The sequence below is a fragment of the Lipophrys pholis genome (genome assembly GCF_963383615.2).
Source record: "Lipophrys pholis genome assembly, chromosome: 21".
NCBI classification, from domain to species: domain Eukaryota; kingdom Metazoa; phylum Chordata; class Actinopteri; order Blenniiformes; family Blenniidae; genus Lipophrys; species Lipophrys pholis.
In genome coordinates, this window is record NC_137649.1 from 11,217,686 (window position 1) to 11,240,540 (window position 22,855).

The 22,855-nt window shown below is 42.3% G+C and overlaps 1 protein-coding gene across 2 annotated transcripts in view; it reads right to left on the minus strand.

Moving 5' to 3' along the window:
• The window catches only part of jag2b (jagged canonical Notch ligand 2b), a 48,484-nt gene that overhangs the window by 25,190 nt on the left and 439 nt on the right, over positions 1-22,855 (minus strand). For both annotated transcript variants that reach the window (XM_080490579.1, XM_080490578.1), the window contains exons 2-3: positions 22,043-22,360; positions 3,875-3,929 (exon numbers count right to left, since the gene is read on the minus strand). In XM_080490579.1, the coding sequence (XP_080346705.1) occupies positions 3,875-3,929; positions 22,043-22,360 (373 nt within the window). The remainder of the gene's footprint in view (positions 1-3,874; positions 3,930-22,042; positions 22,361-22,855) is intronic.

Genomic DNA, 22,855 nt, shown 5'->3' on the forward strand with positions numbered 1-22,855 from the left:
CCACGACACACACACACACGCCTTCCTCTGCTCGGGACGGACACAATGTCAGACAAAATTAAGCAACAATAACAGAAATAACCCCCGGCAGTTGCCAGATAGAGAACAATGGGCTGTGGGCCCAAGCCGGCCGCTGCTGCTAAGTGTCTAAACACTGAGCCCGGCCGCTCCGGCCACTCCGCTTCCTGCTCGATAAACACAAGGAAAACAGCCGGCTGCTTTTCCTGAGGACAGGGTGGGGGTGGGGGGGGGGGGGGGGGGGGGGGGTGGGGGTGGGGGGGGGGGGGGGGGGGTGGGGGGGGGGCTGTACTGGAGGACGTGACGCTGGAGGAGAGGAATCTCACTGGCAGACCGACACACTGATGGGCTCTTACGTAGGACCAGACAGGAGCTTGGTGCTGAGTCAGGCCAGACATTATGCTCATCTTCATTTCTCACAGACCAAGAATGTCCTGCACTGAACATTTTATTTGGTCTGTTTTGACAAGCTGGATCTCATGCTGCACCGCCATCCTCCAATCTATTGAAACAGCTTAATATGTCATGCACCTACACCGTACGCAGTCTTAAGGTTATTTTTATACAATAGCTCAGCTTTACTCAAATCCAAGTGGAAAAACTTCATTGCATGGTGGTTGGGGTTTTGTTTTTACTTTAAGGGGAAAATGTTTTGAACTTAAGATAATAAACATGCAGCAGTCACTTAAACGTGACCACACATGAAAATGAAATGGGAGAGTTAACCATTTATTCTTATTCCATCTTTGCTCACAGGATTCAGTATGTATTCATCCCATAACCATCAATTAAAAAAAAAAAAATAGCCAACTAGAAGAAAGCGGAGACATTCCACTTTCTGTTACATTAATAGTCACTGGAGGTTTCCAGGACTTCCACACTACAACCGCCCAATCACAGATAAGCTTTACCAACGTGTAGCACATTTGTAACAGTAATAATGAATAACAGAGATTAAAAAGTCAAGAACCACTCATTGTAACTCCAAAGCCGTTAAATCCAAATAAATCCAGTGAATCTAGTCATAGGAGAGTTCAGGATGCATTCTCACGAGTCTGTTTAGTCAGGTTAAAACAACGGCAGGTATGATTACTGCAGTACTGAGGACCGCTTGCGGAGGAACGTGTGCTGCCATCTAAACTTTGAAGATGAACGAGACAAAGTTGGTCCGAAAATCAGTTTTCAAACTGCTGTTCAATTGTAGTTCGATTGCAGCCCCAACCCAGAGCTTTAAACAAACTAAACACAGGAGGTGACAGACTTCAGAGGAGTTAGAAGTGTGGGCCTCGCAGACGTCTAATTTTAACCTCTCTGCTCGAGTTTCCTATTTATTTACACTTTCCATGAGCCGACATTGCATTATGTAATTCCCTGCCATCTATCTGCACATGTGAAAACTATCTCCAGATTAGAGAAGGGACTGGTTACAGTACAGGGATCAATCTGATTATCGGAATGTATGTGGAGCAGTTTCTTTCTAATAGAAAGGAAACTCAGCATTTCCTCTAAAAAAAATAGGTAACAGCACCAAGTAACAGAACAAAGACACAAAAATACAACAGTGCCAGTGCAGATCCTGTGATCTTGATTTGTACAAGCTTTGATTTCTATTTATGAAATGCATCATGCCTGACATTCAACAGTTAAAAGTGTTTAGAGTGACCCGCCTGACCCACCTGCAGGGCAAAGGCAACAAAGACAACCGTAACTGTGACCTACAAGCTGCTACAAGCAGGCGTTCTTGTGATCTTTCTCACTGTTTAAAAGAAGCATTTGTTCCAGATGTTGGCGTTTGTTGAACCCATGACATTAAGGTCAAAGTCAGCTGATGTCGCTCGGCTGTTTATAAGAGTTCAATAGAACGTTGAATAAAACATGCCTGAGCTTGAGCATGAAATTTAAAAGAAAAAAATCCATTAAGAAGTCTTTGTATCGTGCGTCCTTGGAGCAGGAACAAATTTATTTTGCTTCTTTACAGAACTTTGGCCGGTAGTACAGTGCAAGTGGCTGGCAGGAAACCTATTGGACCGATTCTCTAACAACATATTTAAAGCTCAGATCTGTCAGAAAGGACTAATTGCTCCAAACGTACACAATTTCTTCAGAAACAGCGGACCACACAAGGCATGCGAGTCTAATCAGAAGAGCTACGATGATGTCAAAATCTATTTCTTCTCCATTGTCTGCATTCACGAGTGGAAGTGTGTTTGATGTTATGGACCAAACAGGATGCAATGAGCTCACGTAAATAAAACGCCAGATCGAACAAGCGAGGACTTTATGGATGCAAGATAAATGAATTCATGTACATTCCTGCATGCACAGAAAGGAGTGAGAGATTGACGAAGGATGCCACCGTCTCCACAGATCAAAGGTACCGACGCATACGCAGACATTACAGTCCTCAATGGGTCCTCTTCCTCCCAGACTGAGCCACTGCTCAGACGGGAAAATGGGGGCTGCACAGGAGTCCACCCAGCGGACATAACCGAAGGAAAACAGGATACAGCTGGCCAGAAGTGGCCGCCACAGCCGACAGAGCGGGGCACGACCAAGTATTCTACATGCGAAGTATTAGTTAATAAACATAGCTTAATTAAGTGTCACCTAACTGCATGTGCCAAAAGTGACGAATGAAAGCACACAAATCTATGACTGGGTTTATTTTATAAACATTGATGTTAGTTTTTTCCTCGTTTTTCCTGCTGCGTCACTTAAAGAAATATAATTTAACAACTTTTCTCGTTGAAAATATTAAAAAAAATTTTTAGTCATACTTAAAAGTTACTCAACCAGAATCCACACAGGACTAATGAAAATATTTAGAAGCCAGTCATAGTTGTGGATGTACATCTTCAATACCGTTCTGAAGGGAATTAGCCTCTACACTCATACAAACACGTATTTCCAGCATTTAAATTTCGCGGAACATCCCCGGGTTTGTTGACATCTCGAGGTCACGGAAACTCCCCAACTTTTCCGAGGCATTGTGTCATAAGATCCCGTTTGCACACTGGATCTCGTGAGATCTCGATTTGCACTGGGAAAAACCATGAACGGTCAGTTTCACAACATTGAGGACTATTCCTGTGACGTCAGTTAGTGAAACAAACAGTTTGATGGCTATAAATTCTGGTTTGTTTGTAAATTTAGGCAACTGCGGGTTGGAAATGAGTGGAAATGGTCTCGATATTGAGCTGAAACCTGTGTATATATTATTTGAAGGTACATGCATTAAAAGTTTTCTACACATTTTATACCATGAGGGATGTGAACTAATTGTGGAAAGATAACTGTCTAATTGTTAATACTATCAGTTCTAATGAGATTTTAAAGTTGTACAGAGAAAGCCAAATTGTGTGGGTAGTCGAGTTGTTTACAATATGACTATTACACAACTAAAACACATCGAGTGTGACCAACAGCATCAAGCATAGCTATAAGGGGCTAAAATAAGATTTGCTGCATACATTTGAATTCAAGGATCTATTTCAGGTGTCTTTTCAGGAGAATAATCCTACAACATATTATTTCTAGAAAAGTTCACAGTCAATTGTACAATTATTGCAAAAACTAAGAATATCCTAAATATTACTATTCAAAATGTACTATATGAATTGGAACAGAACAAAGATGCACAATATTGTGTCAAGTCATACAATCAAAAATGCTCTGAAACATTGTGATTTTGACGTCCTGTCTCATACTCGCAAAACAAAATTGTTAAGTTGTACCATAAATACACAGGAAAAAGACAGTATTGCCCAACTGCCTCATTGGGTGGGCTTTCACATATGGAGGATTGGTGAAAAAAAAAACAACATTCATGCATCTGTAGTGTAAAGATGAGACTTACAGTTTCGTGTGTCATTATCCCAGTCCCAGGCCTCTACGATCAGTGTGTACGTCCGCTGAAGGCAAAGAAAAATACAGAAATTAGTTATTTAAATAACAGGTCTGTTTCTTTTTCCAACAACAAATGAAACATGATTAACATGCTTGAAGAAAACCATGTCTTATGCTGCCTCTAAAGTGAATTTCATGGGGAAAAACACACATATTAAAACAAAATACAACATGAATGTGTTAAAGCAGCAGATGTTGTGGCGTGGTTCTCCTCCCAATTATTTTCCTGTGAACAATAAGTCCCTTTCTGATAACCGTTAAACAAAGTTGATTAAACAGAGGGTAAAAAGTCATTTCTTTGGTCAAATGATGTTGTCACTGTCAGTTTGTTAATTGAAATATACCCATCAATTAGTAAATCTGGATCTGTAATGTGCATGAATTCACTTCAATAATCACAAAATGCGACTATTACAAAGCAAATAAGCCAATATTGGCCACAGTGCTGCAAATCACACACATACACACACACACACACACACAATAGAATGATGCAAAAATCGATTCCGTTGCTACTACAGAGTCTCATTTGCAACTTGGCCCGCTTGACTTATGCTGCCCGTGAAACCCAATGATTCAGAAACGAGAGCGCAGCATCCAGCAAAGCACAACGGTGGGATGAAGCCAAGGGAGGCAGTGTGGCTTGGAAGAGGAGAAGGAGAGATGCTAGAGGAGTAGTACATCAAAATGCCTGGCATGAAGCAGCCTCTCTCTGGCTCAGTGTGCGGCGCAGCAGTGTGAACCTGAATGTGCGCGCCCCTGCTGGCTTGTTAGCGAGGCTTTTCGGCTCCGATACAAAAATCGATGGCAGAGGTCAGCTGGGGAAAAGGCTGCAGATGCACACAGATGAAGGTGGAATTAAGGTCTGCCTTTGTGCTCAAGTTGGACCAGCGAGGTTTAAACTTGTGCAATACAATTCAAGCCTGACTGTGAAAGTATCCCTATAGAGCCAATTTTATACAGCTGTGCCTTCTCAATGAGGCTGATGTACAAGAAGAGAGGTCTAGTGTTTTTGTACCATCATCACAGTGCAATTCGGGGGGGGGGTAATATGGAGCTTCAAATAGAATAATAAAAACGGGGTGAGATTACAACAGATGTTTTGACAGACGAGGGGAATCGGCTGTTCCACAAACTAATAAAGGCGATCTACAACATCCCACCAAATGTGAAAAAAAAAAAAAAAAGCTATTTTGGAAATATTGTTAGGCTTGCAATTCAAACCTAAACATTAGCTTCAATATCTGATCTTACTCTCAAAGGTTAGAGCACCATTTGGGGGACACAGCAGTTTGAAGTCGGTAAAGAACTTGCATCAAATGTACATTGATGAGACGAGTACTGATACCAGAGTTATGTATCCAGGAATAGGAGCCACTTTGCTTAGATGATGACGTAAAAGACAAAATACTCAAACCAGCAGTTCTATTGGTTCAGCTAATCAATCAATCTCTTCTATTCAAAATATGTATTTATTTAATTTGCTTTGCAACCTCAAGGTGATGAAGCCATAACTTGGGGATTCTGAACTTCTTAACCAACTAATGCATTAAAAAAATAAAGACTGCCAAAATATTTTGTTAATATAAAAGTAAGTGATGGGCAGTAACTGATAGCTGTTTGCTTATCTGGTTTATTGGAAAAATATTCTGGTTGGAGTCCGCTTTTGTACTGGATTCAAACAATTTTTTTCTGAAAGAATAAAAAAAAAAAACCCAACTTGTTTAAATGAGTCAGAAATGCCACAGGAGCAACAGTTCACATGACATAAATTAGGTGAATCGGAACTTCCATCGTCTTTTTCCAGGAAAAATCAAGCCTCGGTAGCTATGATGCCCATCAGGAAGGTCACATGCCATTATTAGCTGGGTGAGATGAAGTGGCTTTGTCCTTGGTTGTCAGACAGTGAGGTAAAGCAGCAGCTAAGGGGATTATCTGGTTTCACACTGGATAATTTTGCTTTACACGCGCTCAGGATCGCTGGAGTCGTACAGCAGCGAACGAGCGTTACTCTGGTAAAACAATATGTTCAATTGATTATTCTCTCTTTTTTTTCTATGTAAATGTCTTATTTAACCACTTAAGTTACTTTTGGTTTTTGCCTCAGCCTGATGGGGTGAGACCAGAAATCATTGGTTTTCTTGGCGATTAATGTGCTGGTTTATTTTACAGTTAAATGCGAAGGATGTAAAAAATTTTTTTACTTGTTTGCCAAGAAACAAATATTTTGCCATTGAAGTTGAAAGAGTAATCATTTCAGAAAAAAAATTACGTTTTCTTACTCAATATAGGGTTTCTTTTTAATGCAAATATAAAAATGTACATCTTTGTAGAGCTAACAGGAGTTTGAAACCACACACAAACACACCCAAGCCTACCAGGCATCACAGGCGTAATCTAGCTGGTGTGCTGCAGGGCACACTGCTAGGCAACCAGCTGACCTAAATAGCACCCATTACGTCACCACCAGTGACAGTTGTAGTAGTCACAGTGTGACTGCTGTGACCTCTAGTGTAATGTCATTGATGGGAACTTGGCCCGGGGGGAGGGGCCGGGGGGGGGTGTAAAAGCATTAACATGTATTTGGGGGAATTGTTGATTGCATGAATGAAGCGGTGAGCAGAAATCACAGGGCGGAAGGCTGCAGAACGTGTGTGTGTGTGTGTGTGTTTTGTCAGTCTGTGTTGTTGATGTGGGGGACCAACAAGCTGGGAGGCTGGTTGCTGCTGGGCTGTGGGATTAAGTAGGCTTGTCTGGCTGTGGGTGGTGGTGGGAGGAAGGGGAGGGGAGTGTTGTTGTGGAAGACCGAGGGTAACGGGAGAAGGGATGGAAGATGACGGGACAGTGGGCAACTTCGGCACAAGTGCATCCGTGTGCGCCTTCAGGTGGATGCGAAGCCGAAAGCAGCATGACGAGACGGAACGCTGCAGTCAGGGGACATGTGAGGGGGAGTTATTGGGGGGATTGTTGCCGGAAGCTCTGCCAACCAATCCAACTGCAGACGCACAACAGATGCAGCCACAAAGATGGATTATTTGACATGAACGTGGATCATCCCACGACATGTAGCTCGGCTTCTGACCTTTCCACCCATCCCCCCTCCCCCCACCACAAAAGGGTGGGCTGGCTGCCCCAGTCTGAGCATGTGGGTGGGTGTGCACGTATGCCAATGCACACAGGGGAACCGGGAGTGGCAATGCATGCATGAATTACTAGAGATCTTTGAAATGAAGCCTGTCCAACTCGCGACATTATGCAATAGTCAAACCTCATCATTGGGAAGAAGCAAAGATCAGGGAACGAACAGGTGGCCATATAGTGACCTGTGCCTTTCAGGGGTTTACATCAAATCCAGTCTTGCCCGCGTGCCTGCATGTTGTAAACGTTGGGGTAAATAGTCCCCCGAGTCAGTGTATGTTGATGAGCAAAGCCTCGGACTAGTCTGGTTTCCCACAGACCATCCCAGTCTGATTAGCTGGATTAAGTGACAGCTGCTCAAATGGTTGGAACAAGATAGATGGATGGGCAGGGGGATAAAGGGGAAGAGTGGGGGAGGGACGGGGGGAAAGGCTAGTGAACAAAGACCCTTGTCCCAACACCGTAACTCACCCCCATTCCAATCAAAACCATTGTCCATGAAGACACAGTCAGCACGGGGACAATTAGTGTCAGCATGTGTGCCACTGAGCCCGAGCAGGACAGTCTTATGGGCAAAGTCAAAACAAGCTGCCTGAGGTTGGGTCCTGATCTCATGCCCAACTGTGCGCTTATCCTAATTTCATTAACGTTCCCTCTTTCGCAACTCAAAACGTACGTCAGTCATGTTTGGCGGCGTGAAATCCGAGACTATGAAGAATCCTCTGTCAGTCAAATCTCCAAAACCCAGCCCAGCCCTTACCCTACTGGATTAGAGGATTTACTCAGAGAAATCCTAGTTTTCAAGTCAAGAAGGGGGGCATGGTGAAAAAGCATGTTTCTGTGTCATGTACCCAGTAAATGTGTTCCTGCCTCGAGTAATGAGACAAATGTCGTCCTTGCAACATGTGGTGTAGAAATGGTCTGAATCCCCGTTGCCCTCTAAATCATCCATCACAAGTGGCAACACTTATGAAGGCAGGAGAGGTCCTGGTGGCTGTGGTAGATGTATGGGGAGAGCCACAGGTGAAGGTTCCCACGCCAGATGAGAGGGTGGATGGGTAAGAGGAAAGTGGCCGTTGAATTAGAAAAAGGCTGAGGGAACAGAGAGAGGAGGTAGTGGGAAGTGGAAGCCAGGGCAGGTTGGGGTCACTAAGCATGGGATCTGCACGCTTCTCTTTCAAAAGAGGGGTCAGCCCTCTGCATGTGGTGTGATGTGCATGTTTGCATTTGAAGAATACGAAGAATGTGAGATCCAGGCCTGGTGTGTAATCCCATGCAAGATCCCAGTCTGCCAACGATTCAGTATCACTGAAGGGGTGTGTCTCCATTGTAGAATTAAGCTTTCATTGACTTATTTCTGCCTCTTAGGGAAACCAGAAGCTGACTGAGCTTTGAAGATCTTTCATACAAGCTGGTTTTCTAGGTTCCATGCAGTACCTATAGAATTCTCCGGCTAAAATCTATTTAAAAAAAAAAAAAAAAAAAAAAAAGTGTGTCAGTGTGTAAGTGTGTGTGTGACCTTGAGTTATTTCTGTTTCCCATGTCATCTAGAGGTGACCCGAACATCCACCTCCACGTTCCCCCACTCCTCCGCAGGGATCTTCCACTGACAACTCCTGATTTATTGCCTTCTGATGGGACGTCAGGTCATCACGATTCACCCTGTGGCCAGTAATCGCTGCATGTAATCTTGATTAATCTGCGATGTCAATCCCAGCTTTTGGTTTTACTTGGGCTGAGTTTACACTATTCCAGCAGACGCTGAAGTAGGAAGGATCTTGTTATGCCCCTTATGGGCCTTCCTCTAACATTTTACTTTGGAAGAATTGTTGGAAAACCGAATTCACAACGATGGAGCACAATCAGCTTTAAGAGCAGCACTGAGAATAGCCGTCGACAGAATATAAAAAATACTTGTATTACAACTGTGAAGAAGGTTGATGCAGACTATCGTTGACGCTCTCCACACCTAAACAGCCACGTGTCACAGTCTAGACAGCTAAGAGCACAACCGCAAAGATTTCAAAAGGGAAAGGAGCAAGTTAAGATCTGGGGGTTGAGGGTAGAAGTTTCTCAAGGGGGAAAATATAAAAGGGGGAAAAAAAAAAAAAGCATTCATAAGCTGAAACAGCTCCACTTCTGTCAAGAGCGGGAACTCAAATGTAAATCTTGCTGGGTCTCGCTCCTCAATCTGTTCAGAAGCAGGGATCAAAGACCTCCGGTGGCAAAATCCTTGCATATGTGGCGGTGAGATGTTGGCAGGCTGAGAAGTTGGATGGTTTTTGACTCTTTCTGACATCCACAGTGAACATTTGCCTATTCAAGGCAGAAATATCCAAAAGTTCCAAAACGCATAGAAAATGACATGTGAACCGTAGCATGTTGCTACTATTCCTATATACAATAAACACTCTGGGGATTACAGGTCAATGAGTGCATTTGAGGTCAGGTTCAGCATCTGAACATTGAAAATAAACAATACTGCTTGGATTTCAAGATTTGAGAGCTGGAAGATTATTTGACGAAAAAATTTTTTTTTTGAAGAATAAGCAATCCAAAAGTAAACTGGCATCTAAATGCAGCTGAAATCATTCATTTAAGGAAAGAAGTCATTGAAGGACTCCAAAAACAACAACATTTTACAAAAGATAACCTCAGAGCTGCAATCCTTATACCTTGAACATTAAAGACGACACTTGCAGAACAGGGACGCCATCCTGGCTTCATTTAACACGAGCTGACAATTCTGACATCAGTTCCTCTGTCACAACCACGTGTGTTCGGAAAACCAGAGTGGTTACATCTCTCTGGGTGGAGAGCTGCAAGTTCTGTATGCAGATTGCTGCCAGAGTCATGTGCCGAGAAATGTCACACTGAAAGCAAGGCATTTGGCCGACCGGTGTACACCGGCTGTGCACACACACACACACACACACACACACAGACACACACGCACTCACAATACATGCACACGGCCCATTGAGCATGTTGCTACTATGCCAACAGGGTCATTACCCATTCACTTCCAATACAACAAACCCCTCCCCTCCCAGCGCTAATTGAGCAGCATGATCCAGGAATACACAACACGTAAAAAACAAACAACACATTCGCATTTACATAGAAAGGGTAACCGAGTTCACAGGCCTACCTCAGGCAGGTCACTGAAGAGACATGCATGAGATTACAATTACTCGAATACCGACGGAAATGTGCTTGAAGATGAATGAGAGACACAATACCAGAATGGGAGCATGGTTTTAAATTCCGGGCTTTGGAAAGAGGAAAAGTATAAAGAAAAGGTAAACCATAATGGATCATAAGGAGTTCATTCAGTCAGTCACGCACATGTGGCTCTTGTGTCAAATCATAGCTGCCCCACATCTGACAATACGAGCTGGAAAACATTCTCAAACAAAACTAATGGAGATAATGTGTCAGGACGCATTTAACACAAAAGTTGAAAAGGATTTCTAACAAATGGGTTCGTGCGTAATTAACCCCTACCAATGGCTAAACGTTAATGACTTCCTTTAATACACCTGCAAAGGTGTGAGAGCTACAGAGGCAGAAAATATGCCTCCGAAACCAGAGCGACCGAGCGCCGCCTCCAGCAGAGAGGCATTATCATTTCAAACAGGTTCAACAATACAGTGACAATTTAACCGTCCATGTAATGACATGCTTTAATTACCCCCACAAGGAGCGTCCAGCACCTGCACATTACTTCTGTCGGAGCAGGCCGGGGGATACAGCGAGCCCCTCGAACACACGCAGTGTGCGGGAGCACCTGCTTTAATGCAGAGCGCGACACCAGGTACAACCTCCTCAAGTTGGAAGGACTTAGACCATTTACATAGCACCACCTCCAAATTCTGGAAAACTTGGAGTCCATTCTTAGAGCCAGTTAAAAGAACAACTTTTAACTTATTATATCTCTACTTATTTCAAAGTAATGCAGTGTAACACCTGTGGGTCAAAGCATAACTGCAACACTACAAATCTAATGGTGTCTGGCTGTGAGCCGACTCTTCACTTCCATATAATATTATATAACTTATTTAGTATTTGTTTCCTTGTTTTTCCAATATTTTTAATCACTAATATTGTTCTTAATATGATTTTACTTGGTACTTTGTATTTTCATTCAAGCAGCACCTTGTATATTGAAGAAGCATCACTCCTCGGTATGCACAGCTTTACCAGCGAGACAGTATAGACACCAGCACCTCATTCAACCGTCTATTGAATTGATGAAAATAGAAACCCATAATCTTCAACAATGCTTCTCAAATATTTTCAAACGCAACAATCCGACAGCAATCCTTTGAGTCACAAGCCACATCTGCCAGATAACAGTAAACCTTTTTCAGTGTACTTCTTTCGGATCTCTGTTGAGGCCATTTAAATGCACCATAAAAATCAGATTGTTATTTGATGTTTGGAGTTATCAGAGATGCTTCATCAGATAATGGTAGTAATAAGACTATTATCACGTATTCCAGTTTATCGGACTTATTACGTTCATTTAAATCTATGTCAGGGAAATAAAAACAACTGAGTTGTAGAAGCAAAACAGAAACAGTCACACGTGGGCAGAAGACAAAAGACGTCAAAAATCCGCAGAAATAGTCGGAGTGTATTTAGTAGTGATGCAATGTAGTGGGATATTTTAACGTCATGTCTCATCTTTGGTTTTAATGAATAAAAATGTCCCATAAGTTTTCTATTCTGATCTATTAGTCCAACATTAAAAATAAAAGGGCTGACGTTAAATACTTTGTCACTGACAAATGTTTTTCTAAGCAATCTACTTTTTTTTTTTGCTTTATTCCGACGACAACACAAGTTCCAACATGTTTACAGTTCATTAATCAAAGCAGAAGTTGTCACAATCAAAACAACATAACTATGGAAAAACAAATGCAACTCATGTGTTTGCAACAAATCACATGATGGATGAGATAAATTACCTTTTGTGCACCATTACAAAATAAAAAAAAAACGAAACTAAAAACAGTTTGATTGCGACCTAAATAGCTCAGACATTAACAAAAGGGTGACTTTCCTCACACATCCCACGAGTTCAAACCCACAAGAGGCCACTGAGACTCGCTTCTTAAACACAGTTCTGAAAACACCCACAGGGATACCTGAAACGTCACGACCTCAGGACTCACGCAGGTCTCAAGACTCCACTCGAAATCCTTCAAGAATGCCAGTCCAACATAAACTACTTGAGTCTTTAATTTCATGGAATAACAATGGAATCTTGCACTTTGGATAAATCAGGTGCAGAGTTGTGAGTTGCCCAAGGCACACCATATTTATAGAAAAGGTGATCATGATATAAGGGGAGAAAAAAAAAAAAGCTCATAAAAGATTTAAATCGGGGTTTACACATTCCAAAAATATAAATAAAAAAATCCTAAAGACACGGTGTGATTGAGACTGACCTCAACGAGAACAATGAGTTTGTTTTCATGCCTATTTGGGCTCCAGGATGTCTCTCAGAACAGAACATTTAAAATCAGATCCTTGTTATGACTGTTGTGTTGTGATGGACTCAGGTTTTAACTCCCACAAGCAGCATTTTCACTCGTTCATCAGCCTGACTGTCACAACAGAATGTTAAAAACACAAAGACACTTCTGACTTCTTCCAATACAAGAGGGAACCGCTGAAGGAGTTTTAGCTTCACGAAACGGCATTAAAATGGATGTAATGATACTTTTATCAATTCGACAACCTTCAACTACCGATTGCACAACTGCTTGAGCGTGGATGGACTGAGAGTGAAGGAATGTCTCTTAATGTGACTGCAAGGTTGATACTCAAATTATTTTAATTTGAACAAATACATAATCCAATTTAAAGTATCGCAAGTTCATGCTGCGTTCGGCAAACTTTAACTGGAAGGCTAACAGGCTGAACCCCAAGTCAGTTCATCTAGAGCCACTAAAAAATTCACAATGTTTTTCATGTCATCTCACCAATACCGATCTTTAAATATCAAACAGCTCTAATAAAACGTTGATGCACAGTGCAGATATGCAGGATTGGTTATTTTATTAAGGGAGGACCCTGGCATGTTTGAGCAGAGACTAAAAATGGCAATTTTGATAACACGACCTGCAGCTCCACAAGATGCGAAAAAATAATGTCAAAAATCAAAAATCAAAAATCTACACGCCATGTCGCCCTCCAACCTCAATCAACCTCATCCAGCCCCCCAAGAATTTAATGAGACCCGTCTTCAAGCAAACCTGTCAATTTGATAAATTATTGTTCAAATGGGATAAAGCCTTATTCTCTCCCCGAGGCAGCACGTATGAAGACATCCTTTAAATAATTATGGAGAAGCTGTTATTTCCCACTTGTACATGCTGTTCCTTGTGTGAAATTCCAGAATGAACCAAACAAAGTCTCCTCAGAGGAAATCCCTGCTCCTTCCTCCCCGCCATCAGCACAAATCTGTGTGATATTAGGAAAGTAGTCAGAGTCAGATGGCAACGGCAGAGTCGGGCTTCCACAGGGCTGCCGTCCAGATCACACACAGTCGACGCCACACTGTATCTTTGTTGATGAAAAACACAACAACGCGGGCATTTGTTAAGACTTGTGACGACGGACAGAAACTCACAAGACACAAGAATGTGCAGCGTCTTCTGGGAAGAAACCAGAGCGAGAGTTTAAAAAGGCACGACGGTTCTCTTGATTCAAACGAGCAGAGAAGACGACGACGCGATCGAGAGCAAAGTGTGTCGTTTGAACAGAATCTGCACTTCAAATTTCACCTTGAAGCTCTCCGTCTGCTTTCGAGATTTATGGAGTTTTTGCAAAACGGTTGTAAAGTTAATGAAAAATTGTACTTTAGTGGCAGACATTTTGAGCAATAAACTCGGTGCATAAATCAGAGCTCATATTAAAAGGTCGTTACCAGTGTCAGATTATAAATAATCTCATTAGAGGGAAGATCGCATAATAAAGCAGCATGGTTTGTACAGTAAACATAACTGGAAAGGTATTTTATTCATCAAATTCAGAACCCAAGACCTAAAATTTTTTGAAAGTAATGAAACTACAAAATAATAAAAAGGCAAACTAGGTGTGATGTTGAGATTGAGACCGTTGTGGAATCTGTAATTTAGTGATGAAGCCAAGTGTTTTTTTCTACTCAAATGAATAGTGTGTACTACAAGATGAGGCTGTTGTGAGTAGATAAAGGAAAGACATAAACTTCAAGGTAAGCTTTTCCTTCCATCAATAACCACAATTTACTGCAAACGCCCTCTTATGTGCTGAACGGTCGACTCTTTCTTCCGAGCGCTTTTCTCAGACTGCAGAGCGACGTGTCCTTTCTCACACATGTGCATCGTTCAACAATACTAAAGTGTATCATTTATTTCAGCTAAAGCTGCGGCGTGGGTCAATATTCCAGTCGAAAGGTCTTGATTATTGTGTTTAACATTTACGGACAGGTGACGGCCTCAGTGACATGAACCAGGGAGTTAAACATCTCTATTAAGATGGCTGATATAACTGAAGGTCATGGCCATCTAAACGCCGCCGTACTGCTTTTAAAAGATCTTACCAAGTGATAAACGTGGAAAAAAGGAAGAAATATTGACCGAAGGAATTATATATAATCTATTACCAATAACATCTTGATATGATGGATGTTTGTCACAAAACTGAAAGAAAGGATAAAAGTATTTCCTGAAGCTTTGATACATGATCCTGGAGATGTGTTTGTCTAGAAAAAGTTGCTGGAAGGCAAGAAACTTGATGAAGAAGAAAAAAAAAAAGATTAACTATCACATTCACGTCCATCAGGAACAAAACTATGATGAATTTGTCAAGAAATCCTCCTAAAAAAAAAAAAGAAGAAACTATTGATAAGCAGTTTGCTTTGGAGATTTTTTAAATGTGGGCTGGACAATATTAGGTTAACATGCGAGACGTGATTTTCTAACTTTATGATTTGCCAGTATAGGCATTCAATTAAAATGCGTTGGTCGCACTTTTCTCTCATGTTTAAAAGAGTGCATGGACACAGTGTGCACAACAAAAGACTGATCTGTGATAAACTGAGCATATCGTCATGGCAATGTCATTAAAATCGGGTGCGCACACTATATCTCAAATTTATCGGCAGAAACAGGTTTGTGCACAATAAAGTCTGAAGAGCGTCCAGACCGAAGTGCAGACGGCAACCTTGAAATCCCACATCAGACACCCAGCGCCGCTCCGACAGGAGGAGAGCTCCTAGAAACGGCTGCCGTTTCACCTTGGGGAGTTCAGGCTGACTGGCTAATTGCATAATCAATACGGAGCGGAGCTGAATCACAGGTGAGACTCGTGCGAGTGGCTTTTCTACGCAGCAGCCCTGGGACGAGCCAGGGGACGGATGGGGGAGGGAGTCGCTGCGAGGGAGGATAATTGTTTACTAGAGGCCTATGCAGCCGTCTCCTAGCAACAGATCTGACAAGCTCAGTATCAGGTGTGGCTAAACAGAGCAGCTTGCATTAGCCTTTGGCTCTGTTAGTGTGTGTGCATCCAGACTATACATATATATATATATAGCACATGAACCAAAGTGCATAAATGAGCCACTTATTAAATCTACATCCTGTTTCTTTCCTTAGATTAGGAAGCACTATGTTCTATCTGCATATTTCCTGGTCCTGATTCATTTCCTCCCGCGTGAAGCTGCGTTCTTGTTTTCTCATCGGCAAAAACTGAAAGGCTGGCGTGGAAGACAACCAGAAACAAGTAACAGAAAAAGAGTCGACTTGATATGCATTCATTATGAATATTTCAAAACTTTAATTCAGCCCCATAAAGGTGTATACATCTACAAATGTCATTTAAACTACTACTACTACGCAGCAGCAGGAGGAAGGTCTATTGCTGCTCATCCCAAAACTATTGTTAAAAAACAAAGATTCCAATGAGACCCTATTGTGAAAATGTTTAATTATATGAAGTTATATCAATCTCCCAGCTTCCATCATTGATAAATAGTTGGGTAAAGTGCTGTACCAAATCACAAATATCCTGGTTTTTAGTGTTGGAAATGAAATGGACTGTATTTCACAATTCTGTAATCAAACTTGAACTAATTATGGTTCAGTCAAACACAAGAATTTCATTTAAACACATGAACTAAGAATACCTAAACCACCGGCTGGGAATAAAGTTATGAAACAAAGTCCACATACTCCACAAACTATAATCGTGAGGATGTGTGCGATTGGTTGGCCAAGCAGTTCAACAGTCCCCCCTTTAATTAGTGGCACCAGAAATATTAGTCAGTTAGTGTTTCATTCATGAGCAAGGCACAGCTTAATGGCGGTCATGTGGCCGCCAGCTTTAGGTCGGAGCAACAGTTCGGCCAGTCATCAGTCCGACTTTAAACCAACATGTTGTAAATCAAAGAGAATCTCACTAAACCAGCACGGTTTGTCAAAATGTTCGTTCAGAAAATGAAAACAAGGTTGCATGTAGGCTGTGTTAGGAACATGATCACGCTATTGGAACAGTATACAACTACTTCAATGCAGGCATTTGTATAATAAAGTGCACCAAGCCACAGCAGCTGTGATGAGCAGACCAAAAAAATTGGAAACGGAACAGCGGAACAAGTTCAGACTGCGAGCAAGAAGGATAATTGTGGGCTAAAAGAGCTGGAAAATAATGTAGTTGTAGAGTTCTTTTAATTTCTTCGTCCTGACGATAACTTGCAAATAGTTTCAACTCTTATCCTACATGTTGGCACAAGAAAACATTGAGTTTCATTACGAGATTTGATGCCATATAACTTATGTGAAAGTGAAGGTGTCAGGAAGTCAACACGCGGAAAGGTAATGCGAATCCATGAAATAATGCATACAGTGCCTCATCCTTAAACTGCATTGAAAATTCCAGGTCGTTTTTGTAGACCGATGAAAGACTCAAACAGGATATAATACACACTGCTAACTATACAAATGTGCCAAATCTTGATTTCTCAGTATTTTCCTTTTCTTTAAACTAGTCTTAAAAGTTTTGTTCAGTCGACAGGAACATCCCCGTTTGTTGCCAAATGCAGCCTCCACATCCAAGATTATCACCCTCTTCCTGCTCCAACTGGCCAGATCTAAGCAAAACAGCCAAGTTAGAACTTCTTCCACACACGCCTCCCTTTTTTTCCCTTTTAATTCCTCACACAAGCAGCATCACGTACATTTGGCCTCTCCCCTTCAGGAATCATTGGCATTTCGATCCATTGTGCGCACAAATGTGTAATTTTGATAACGCGTCAGTGAGATCTGAGCCGTCTCGCTACATCTGAACTGTCGAACTTGCAGAACAATGCCATAGGCATTAAAAGTAACTGTACATGCATGTGTGTAACTAAACCATACTATAAACCGGATAACAAGCTGAAACCATTGAAATATTTTAAGGAGTTTGCTGCAGGAAAAACGATCTTCAGCAGGTCTGTGCAGATTGATGTCTTCTGAATGCGAATGAGAGCTGCAATGCTTCTCACTGCCGAGATGATCAGCCACGTGAGACAAACTGCACGCCGAGGGAGAGCATGATCAGCAGACCAAACCGAGCCGCCTGCCGCACACACTGTATTCCTTGATGAGTTACACACCAGAGGCTGTGTGTTTAAACGGCTCCTTCTCTTGTAAATACTCTTATCATGACTGTCCAAAAAAAAAAGAATTAAAAAAAAAACAACCAACAATTGCCCCAATTCAGCCTCGCAGCAATTAGGTTACTTGATGAGCATGGTGGCTGTAAGAGGAACTGCATGCATCCAGTTACCAGCAGAGTGAGAAAGAAGGGCCGATACAGTTACAGACCGGCTTACATCAAACGGACATCCGAATGCTGTAGCTGGAGGGCGGGGACGGGAACGGACACAGAAAGAGAGGCAGAGAAATTCCACCGGCAATTTCATTAGTGATCAAATGGAAGTAAGATGCGTGTCTCTCTCTCTCTCTCCCTCTCTCCTGAAGTGCACACGCAGCATGGGCCAACAAAATGGAAACTCAATCAGGCCGGCCAGACGAGGCCTCGACTTGGTCAGCTGCCCACTGAACCGGGTTAGTGATTGACGCCCATTCTTCAGAGCCCACCTCAGTCTACTCACCTAATGTCTCATCAATTACATTAGAACATGAGGGGAAGCACGCTCGCTTTCGTTTAAGAGAACAGATGCCACACTCATGTCAGTGGCTCAGATATTTCTTCTTGATACTAAAAATGGTTTATTTGAAAGGTCCATTTATGTAGGAATTATATAAATATAGTAGTTTCAGTCAACTTCAAATTCAGTGCGTGTGGGGCATCTTAGCAAATACATTGAACTACAACAGTAAACTCAGTGAAAACAAGCAAATCAGTCAACATTTTGCATGAAAAAAAAAATGTGTTTCATTAATCTTTTAAATGCCTTTGTGATTCTCCCGTTTCTGTAAAATATAAACTCCTGCTTCAGCAGTTTGGATTCTAATATGAGCAATGCTTTAATAAAAGGCTGCAAGCCCATGAGAAAAGAGGCAGCAGCAGCAGGGAATATTATACTGTAAATCTCGAAATGTGAAGAGAGTGTAGGCTGAGCTCAGGGGTGGCAGCAGCATCAGTCGTCTGTTTCTTTACTGGCAAAACAAACCAAGACACAATCGCTGGTAGATTTCCAAAGAGTAGAGAAGCGGCGTGCAATCCGAGTAAAAAAAAAAATCAGCTAATATCAACTGCATCACAGTGGCGTGGTGACGAGAGGAACGAAAGGAGAAGAAGCTCGGCTCCTTCACAGAAAAAGGCAGCCCTTCCCAGAAAGGCAGAATTTCATCGTGAGTCTCACTGCGCTGCCGGGGCGTGAAAAATGGCTCGTATGAAAACAGTTTCAGGGTCAGTTCAGAAAATCAAAAGAATAAACTGGGATTTTCATAACTCGGATTTCAAAGGTGAATAGGAAAATCATAATTTTCAATCTGAACGTTAAAGATGGTTCACTATAAAGAAAAAGAAATATCACGGTGTGTGCTTCAGGAGCAGCTCATCTCTGCAACCTGAGTAACTTGTACGCACTTGCACAGCGAAGACATGCATATCAAAATGATGCCAACCTAACAGTACATGTTGATTCCATTACAGGCTTTTCACTCAACCAACCATGTACGTTCACTGTCCATGCTTTCACAGAGATCCAACAGCTCCCGCATGGGTTCTTTTTTAAAAAAAATTAAAAAATTCCTGATGTCAGACTGGAGATGACAGCAGAGTTTCGCCCTCGCTGCTTTACATAGGGTCGCGAAAATGGCTAGATGACACAGCCAATCGTATAGTGCATCTTTGTTTCGGCAGCGAGGAAAGCAAGCTCGCCACAGCCAGTGACCCCGCAGGCTTGTTGTGACATCTGGCACTGGAATAGTGCACCGTTATCAGCTGGGCCACTTGACAGTGGGACAACGTGCCAGAATGTCCCTCTTCACCTCTGCCTCGAGCCGTCTGTCAAACACTGGTGGTTCATATACTTAAAGAGGTCGAGAAATAGGTGTAAATCACACCTTTAAATTAACAGCTGCACTCTGTATGTTAAACTTTGTCTTAAAGTGACCAAATCTGTTGGCACTTTAAATAGAAGCTTAAATCAAACCTTTTTCTGTTCAGTTTATAATCAGTATGGACCATCTCTAAATATCTGATAATCACTGAATGCAACAAAGAAAAAAAGAAACATATTTACAATTAGACTATTCATTCATCATCTCAATTGTGTTGTACAGAGCACACCACATCATTCCCAGTCTATACTAATTTGCAATGAATTTCTCCAAAACTGGGCTTTGAGATACAAACTACATATACAGAGGAAGCCACACTTCTTGACGGTGTTGGTATTAATTAACTCATCAATAGAACATTTGAGACATCATGTCCATTCCCATGAGTTATAATCCAACTAGGTGCCACCAGGGGTCCTGCTTTGTCTAATTTAACAGTGAATTTACATTCATATCTGATTTCAAATACAAAAAAAAGATAGGACGTATTGACTGAAATTGATTTTTCTGCCCATTTGCTGCTCATGCCTGATGTAGCTGAAAGCATGATGCACATTTTATGGTTTAACCAATATTCAGTAGTTGGTAAGGGCCTAGAAACAAACTGACAATAAACCCAAGAGCCAAGCTTCAAAATTTGTTGCCAGAACATTTCTCAAAAGTAGTCCGAAACCCGAAACAGCAGGCGCAAGAAGATGTTACCTAAAGTGAGTTCTCCATTACAGGTGCTTAGGATTTCTGTTATATTCGTTGAAACTTGGTTGCTTGACTCATCCGCGTGCCGACCGTATCAGCACTCGCTCATCTGCAGTCAGATGAGCCTAATTGCCCTAGAGGGGCTCGCAGGGGCTCGCAGGGGCCCCCTGGCCCTGCGCAGCAGGAGGGGGGGGGAGCAAAGTGAGAGGTGTCAAAACCAACCAGCAGTGCACAGAAAACCACCGCCCAGAGGCACCGTTCACTTCAACCCAACACATATTACAAACTCGGGGCATCATGGCACCTATTTCTCAACAATACAACACTCCCAGTCAGGCTGTACCTCACACCTGTGAAAGCTTGTTGGTTTTTCCATCACTTCACATTAAATTTAAGACCCCATGGAGTCTTACGTTTTAGGGTCTTAGGTTACAGCTTCCATAAAGCAAATGTCTTTCAAACATCGCCACCCTGAATAAGTACTAGTCCTTTTGCCTTGGACACCTTCATGAGTCAACAAAATAAGAAGGAAAAACAAAAGGCATTTTCAAATGCGAGAAATAGCAGTTTCCCCCTCAGGATCTACATTTCAAAGCATATCGGCAGTCTGATCTACCCATCATGGTTTTGGCAGGTGCAAACTAGTCCACTGGAACAAAGCCAATCCTCATATATCAGGGCAAGTCGAAAAGATGACCCAGATGACACTGCGAAACACTGTAGCTGTAACTGGATACTCATGAAGCATGCAACCGCTTAGCCCTGATGTCGTTTCAATTCTCATACGGACAGGATGCCGCTGCCGAGCACCCCCATTTAACAAGGTCCGTCGCTTCTGCAGAGAGGCATGTGACCCAAAACCTTCCCTTAATCATTAGCAATACAAGTCTGCACATTTATAGTCACAGTGATAACATCATACGACCACAGACGTATAGCAAAGAACTGACGGAACTGCATGAATTTCACTTAAAGAAATATCTGGCACAGTTCAAGTTAAAATTGGGTCCAACAGGAGAAAGACCACTGTTGTGTCAAAGAACAAATCCAAAAGCTCAAAGGATATAAGATCCTGTACTGAATGAAGTCTTTGTGTATTTATAGCGAGTCACATCACAATCGCAATACATCGCACATAATACTATCACATGTTGAACTCATATCATGCACTTAAAAATCTCTGAAATCATACTTCATTTAGATCAGGCTGTAGCTGAATTACTCCACAGAAGTGCAGTCTGAACCACAAATAAGCATTTAAATTATAAGTTGCTGGTAAGAAAGTAAGTCTGCAATGGCTTTGATTGTTTCAGAATTTACTGAGGTGACCCTACATGGAAACATCAATGAAAAGTTGATGTTTTAGTTTGTATACAGTGAAATAAATCGGCTATTTGAAGGAGAGCTGCTATTTGTTTGTGCTCCAGGACAAGGTTCCAGGATTTAAGTCTGGAAACTGAGCTGCAGGTTACTGCAGAAATGTAACAATGTAGGCTGCAGTTTCACTCTGAGGGGAATAAAAGAGCACTAGCTTCATTTTGAAAGCACGGGTTTTGATGCAGTTAACACTGCTGCATATGTGCGGAAGGACAGAGTGAATTTATCATTCATACATGCTTTTATGTGGTGCATAGTCCAGAGACTGACAGCTGAAGTGGTCAAACATCGGATCAACAAACAGTGTCCAGGTCCTAACAGGAGGAAGAAACGGCACTCACCGGCCACGCAAACTGGAAGGGGATCAAAATCTTCCCAGCATCGTCGATTTTATTGGGGTTGTTTTTGACGCCCCTAAAAGAAAACGTATTTCCACCCAGAACTTGCGTAGATCCAGCTCCAAACGTGCACTGGCCGGTGGTGGTGACCGTCTGGTACTCCTTCAGGCACACTTTGAAGTAAGTGTCGCACTCGTCTCGAGTGCAGCGCAGGTCCGCGGAGCTCCGGGAGCCGTCGCAGCACTCCCCGTCCGCCGACTCGCCGTTTACATTCTCCACGGAGATCAGCTGCAGCTCGAAATAGCCGGTCGACTGGGCCACCTGGAGACAACACGTTCAGAAAGACCCCAAAATTACGCACGGTCGCGCGTAAACAGCCCGATTTACGCAGTTTTAATTTGGTGCGTAAACGTGGGCAAGTGGCCAAAACTGTGTTTTCCTCTTAATTATGATCCGTATTAAAAGCCTTTACTGATTGGTGCTGGGTGGATGTCCCAAAATAATGTGTTGCACTATGAATGAAGCACGTGAACAGAGCCACAGTTTTGCAATGTATGGTTTTTTTTTTAAGACATCAGGTTACTCTCAGCAAATTAACCGCTGAAGCAGTCAATTGATGCAGTGTAACTTCCAAGTTGTTTGGTTCAGGCCTGATTCTCCTAAAGAGAAACGCATGGGGAGTCAGCATTTAACCAAAATGGAGAGGAGCTTGTATCAAACGCTTCGACTTGTCATGGTAACACAATCACATGCTGCACAAACTGACGGCTGCGTAATTGAATTATCGATTAATACGGAACAAGACGAGCTTAAATA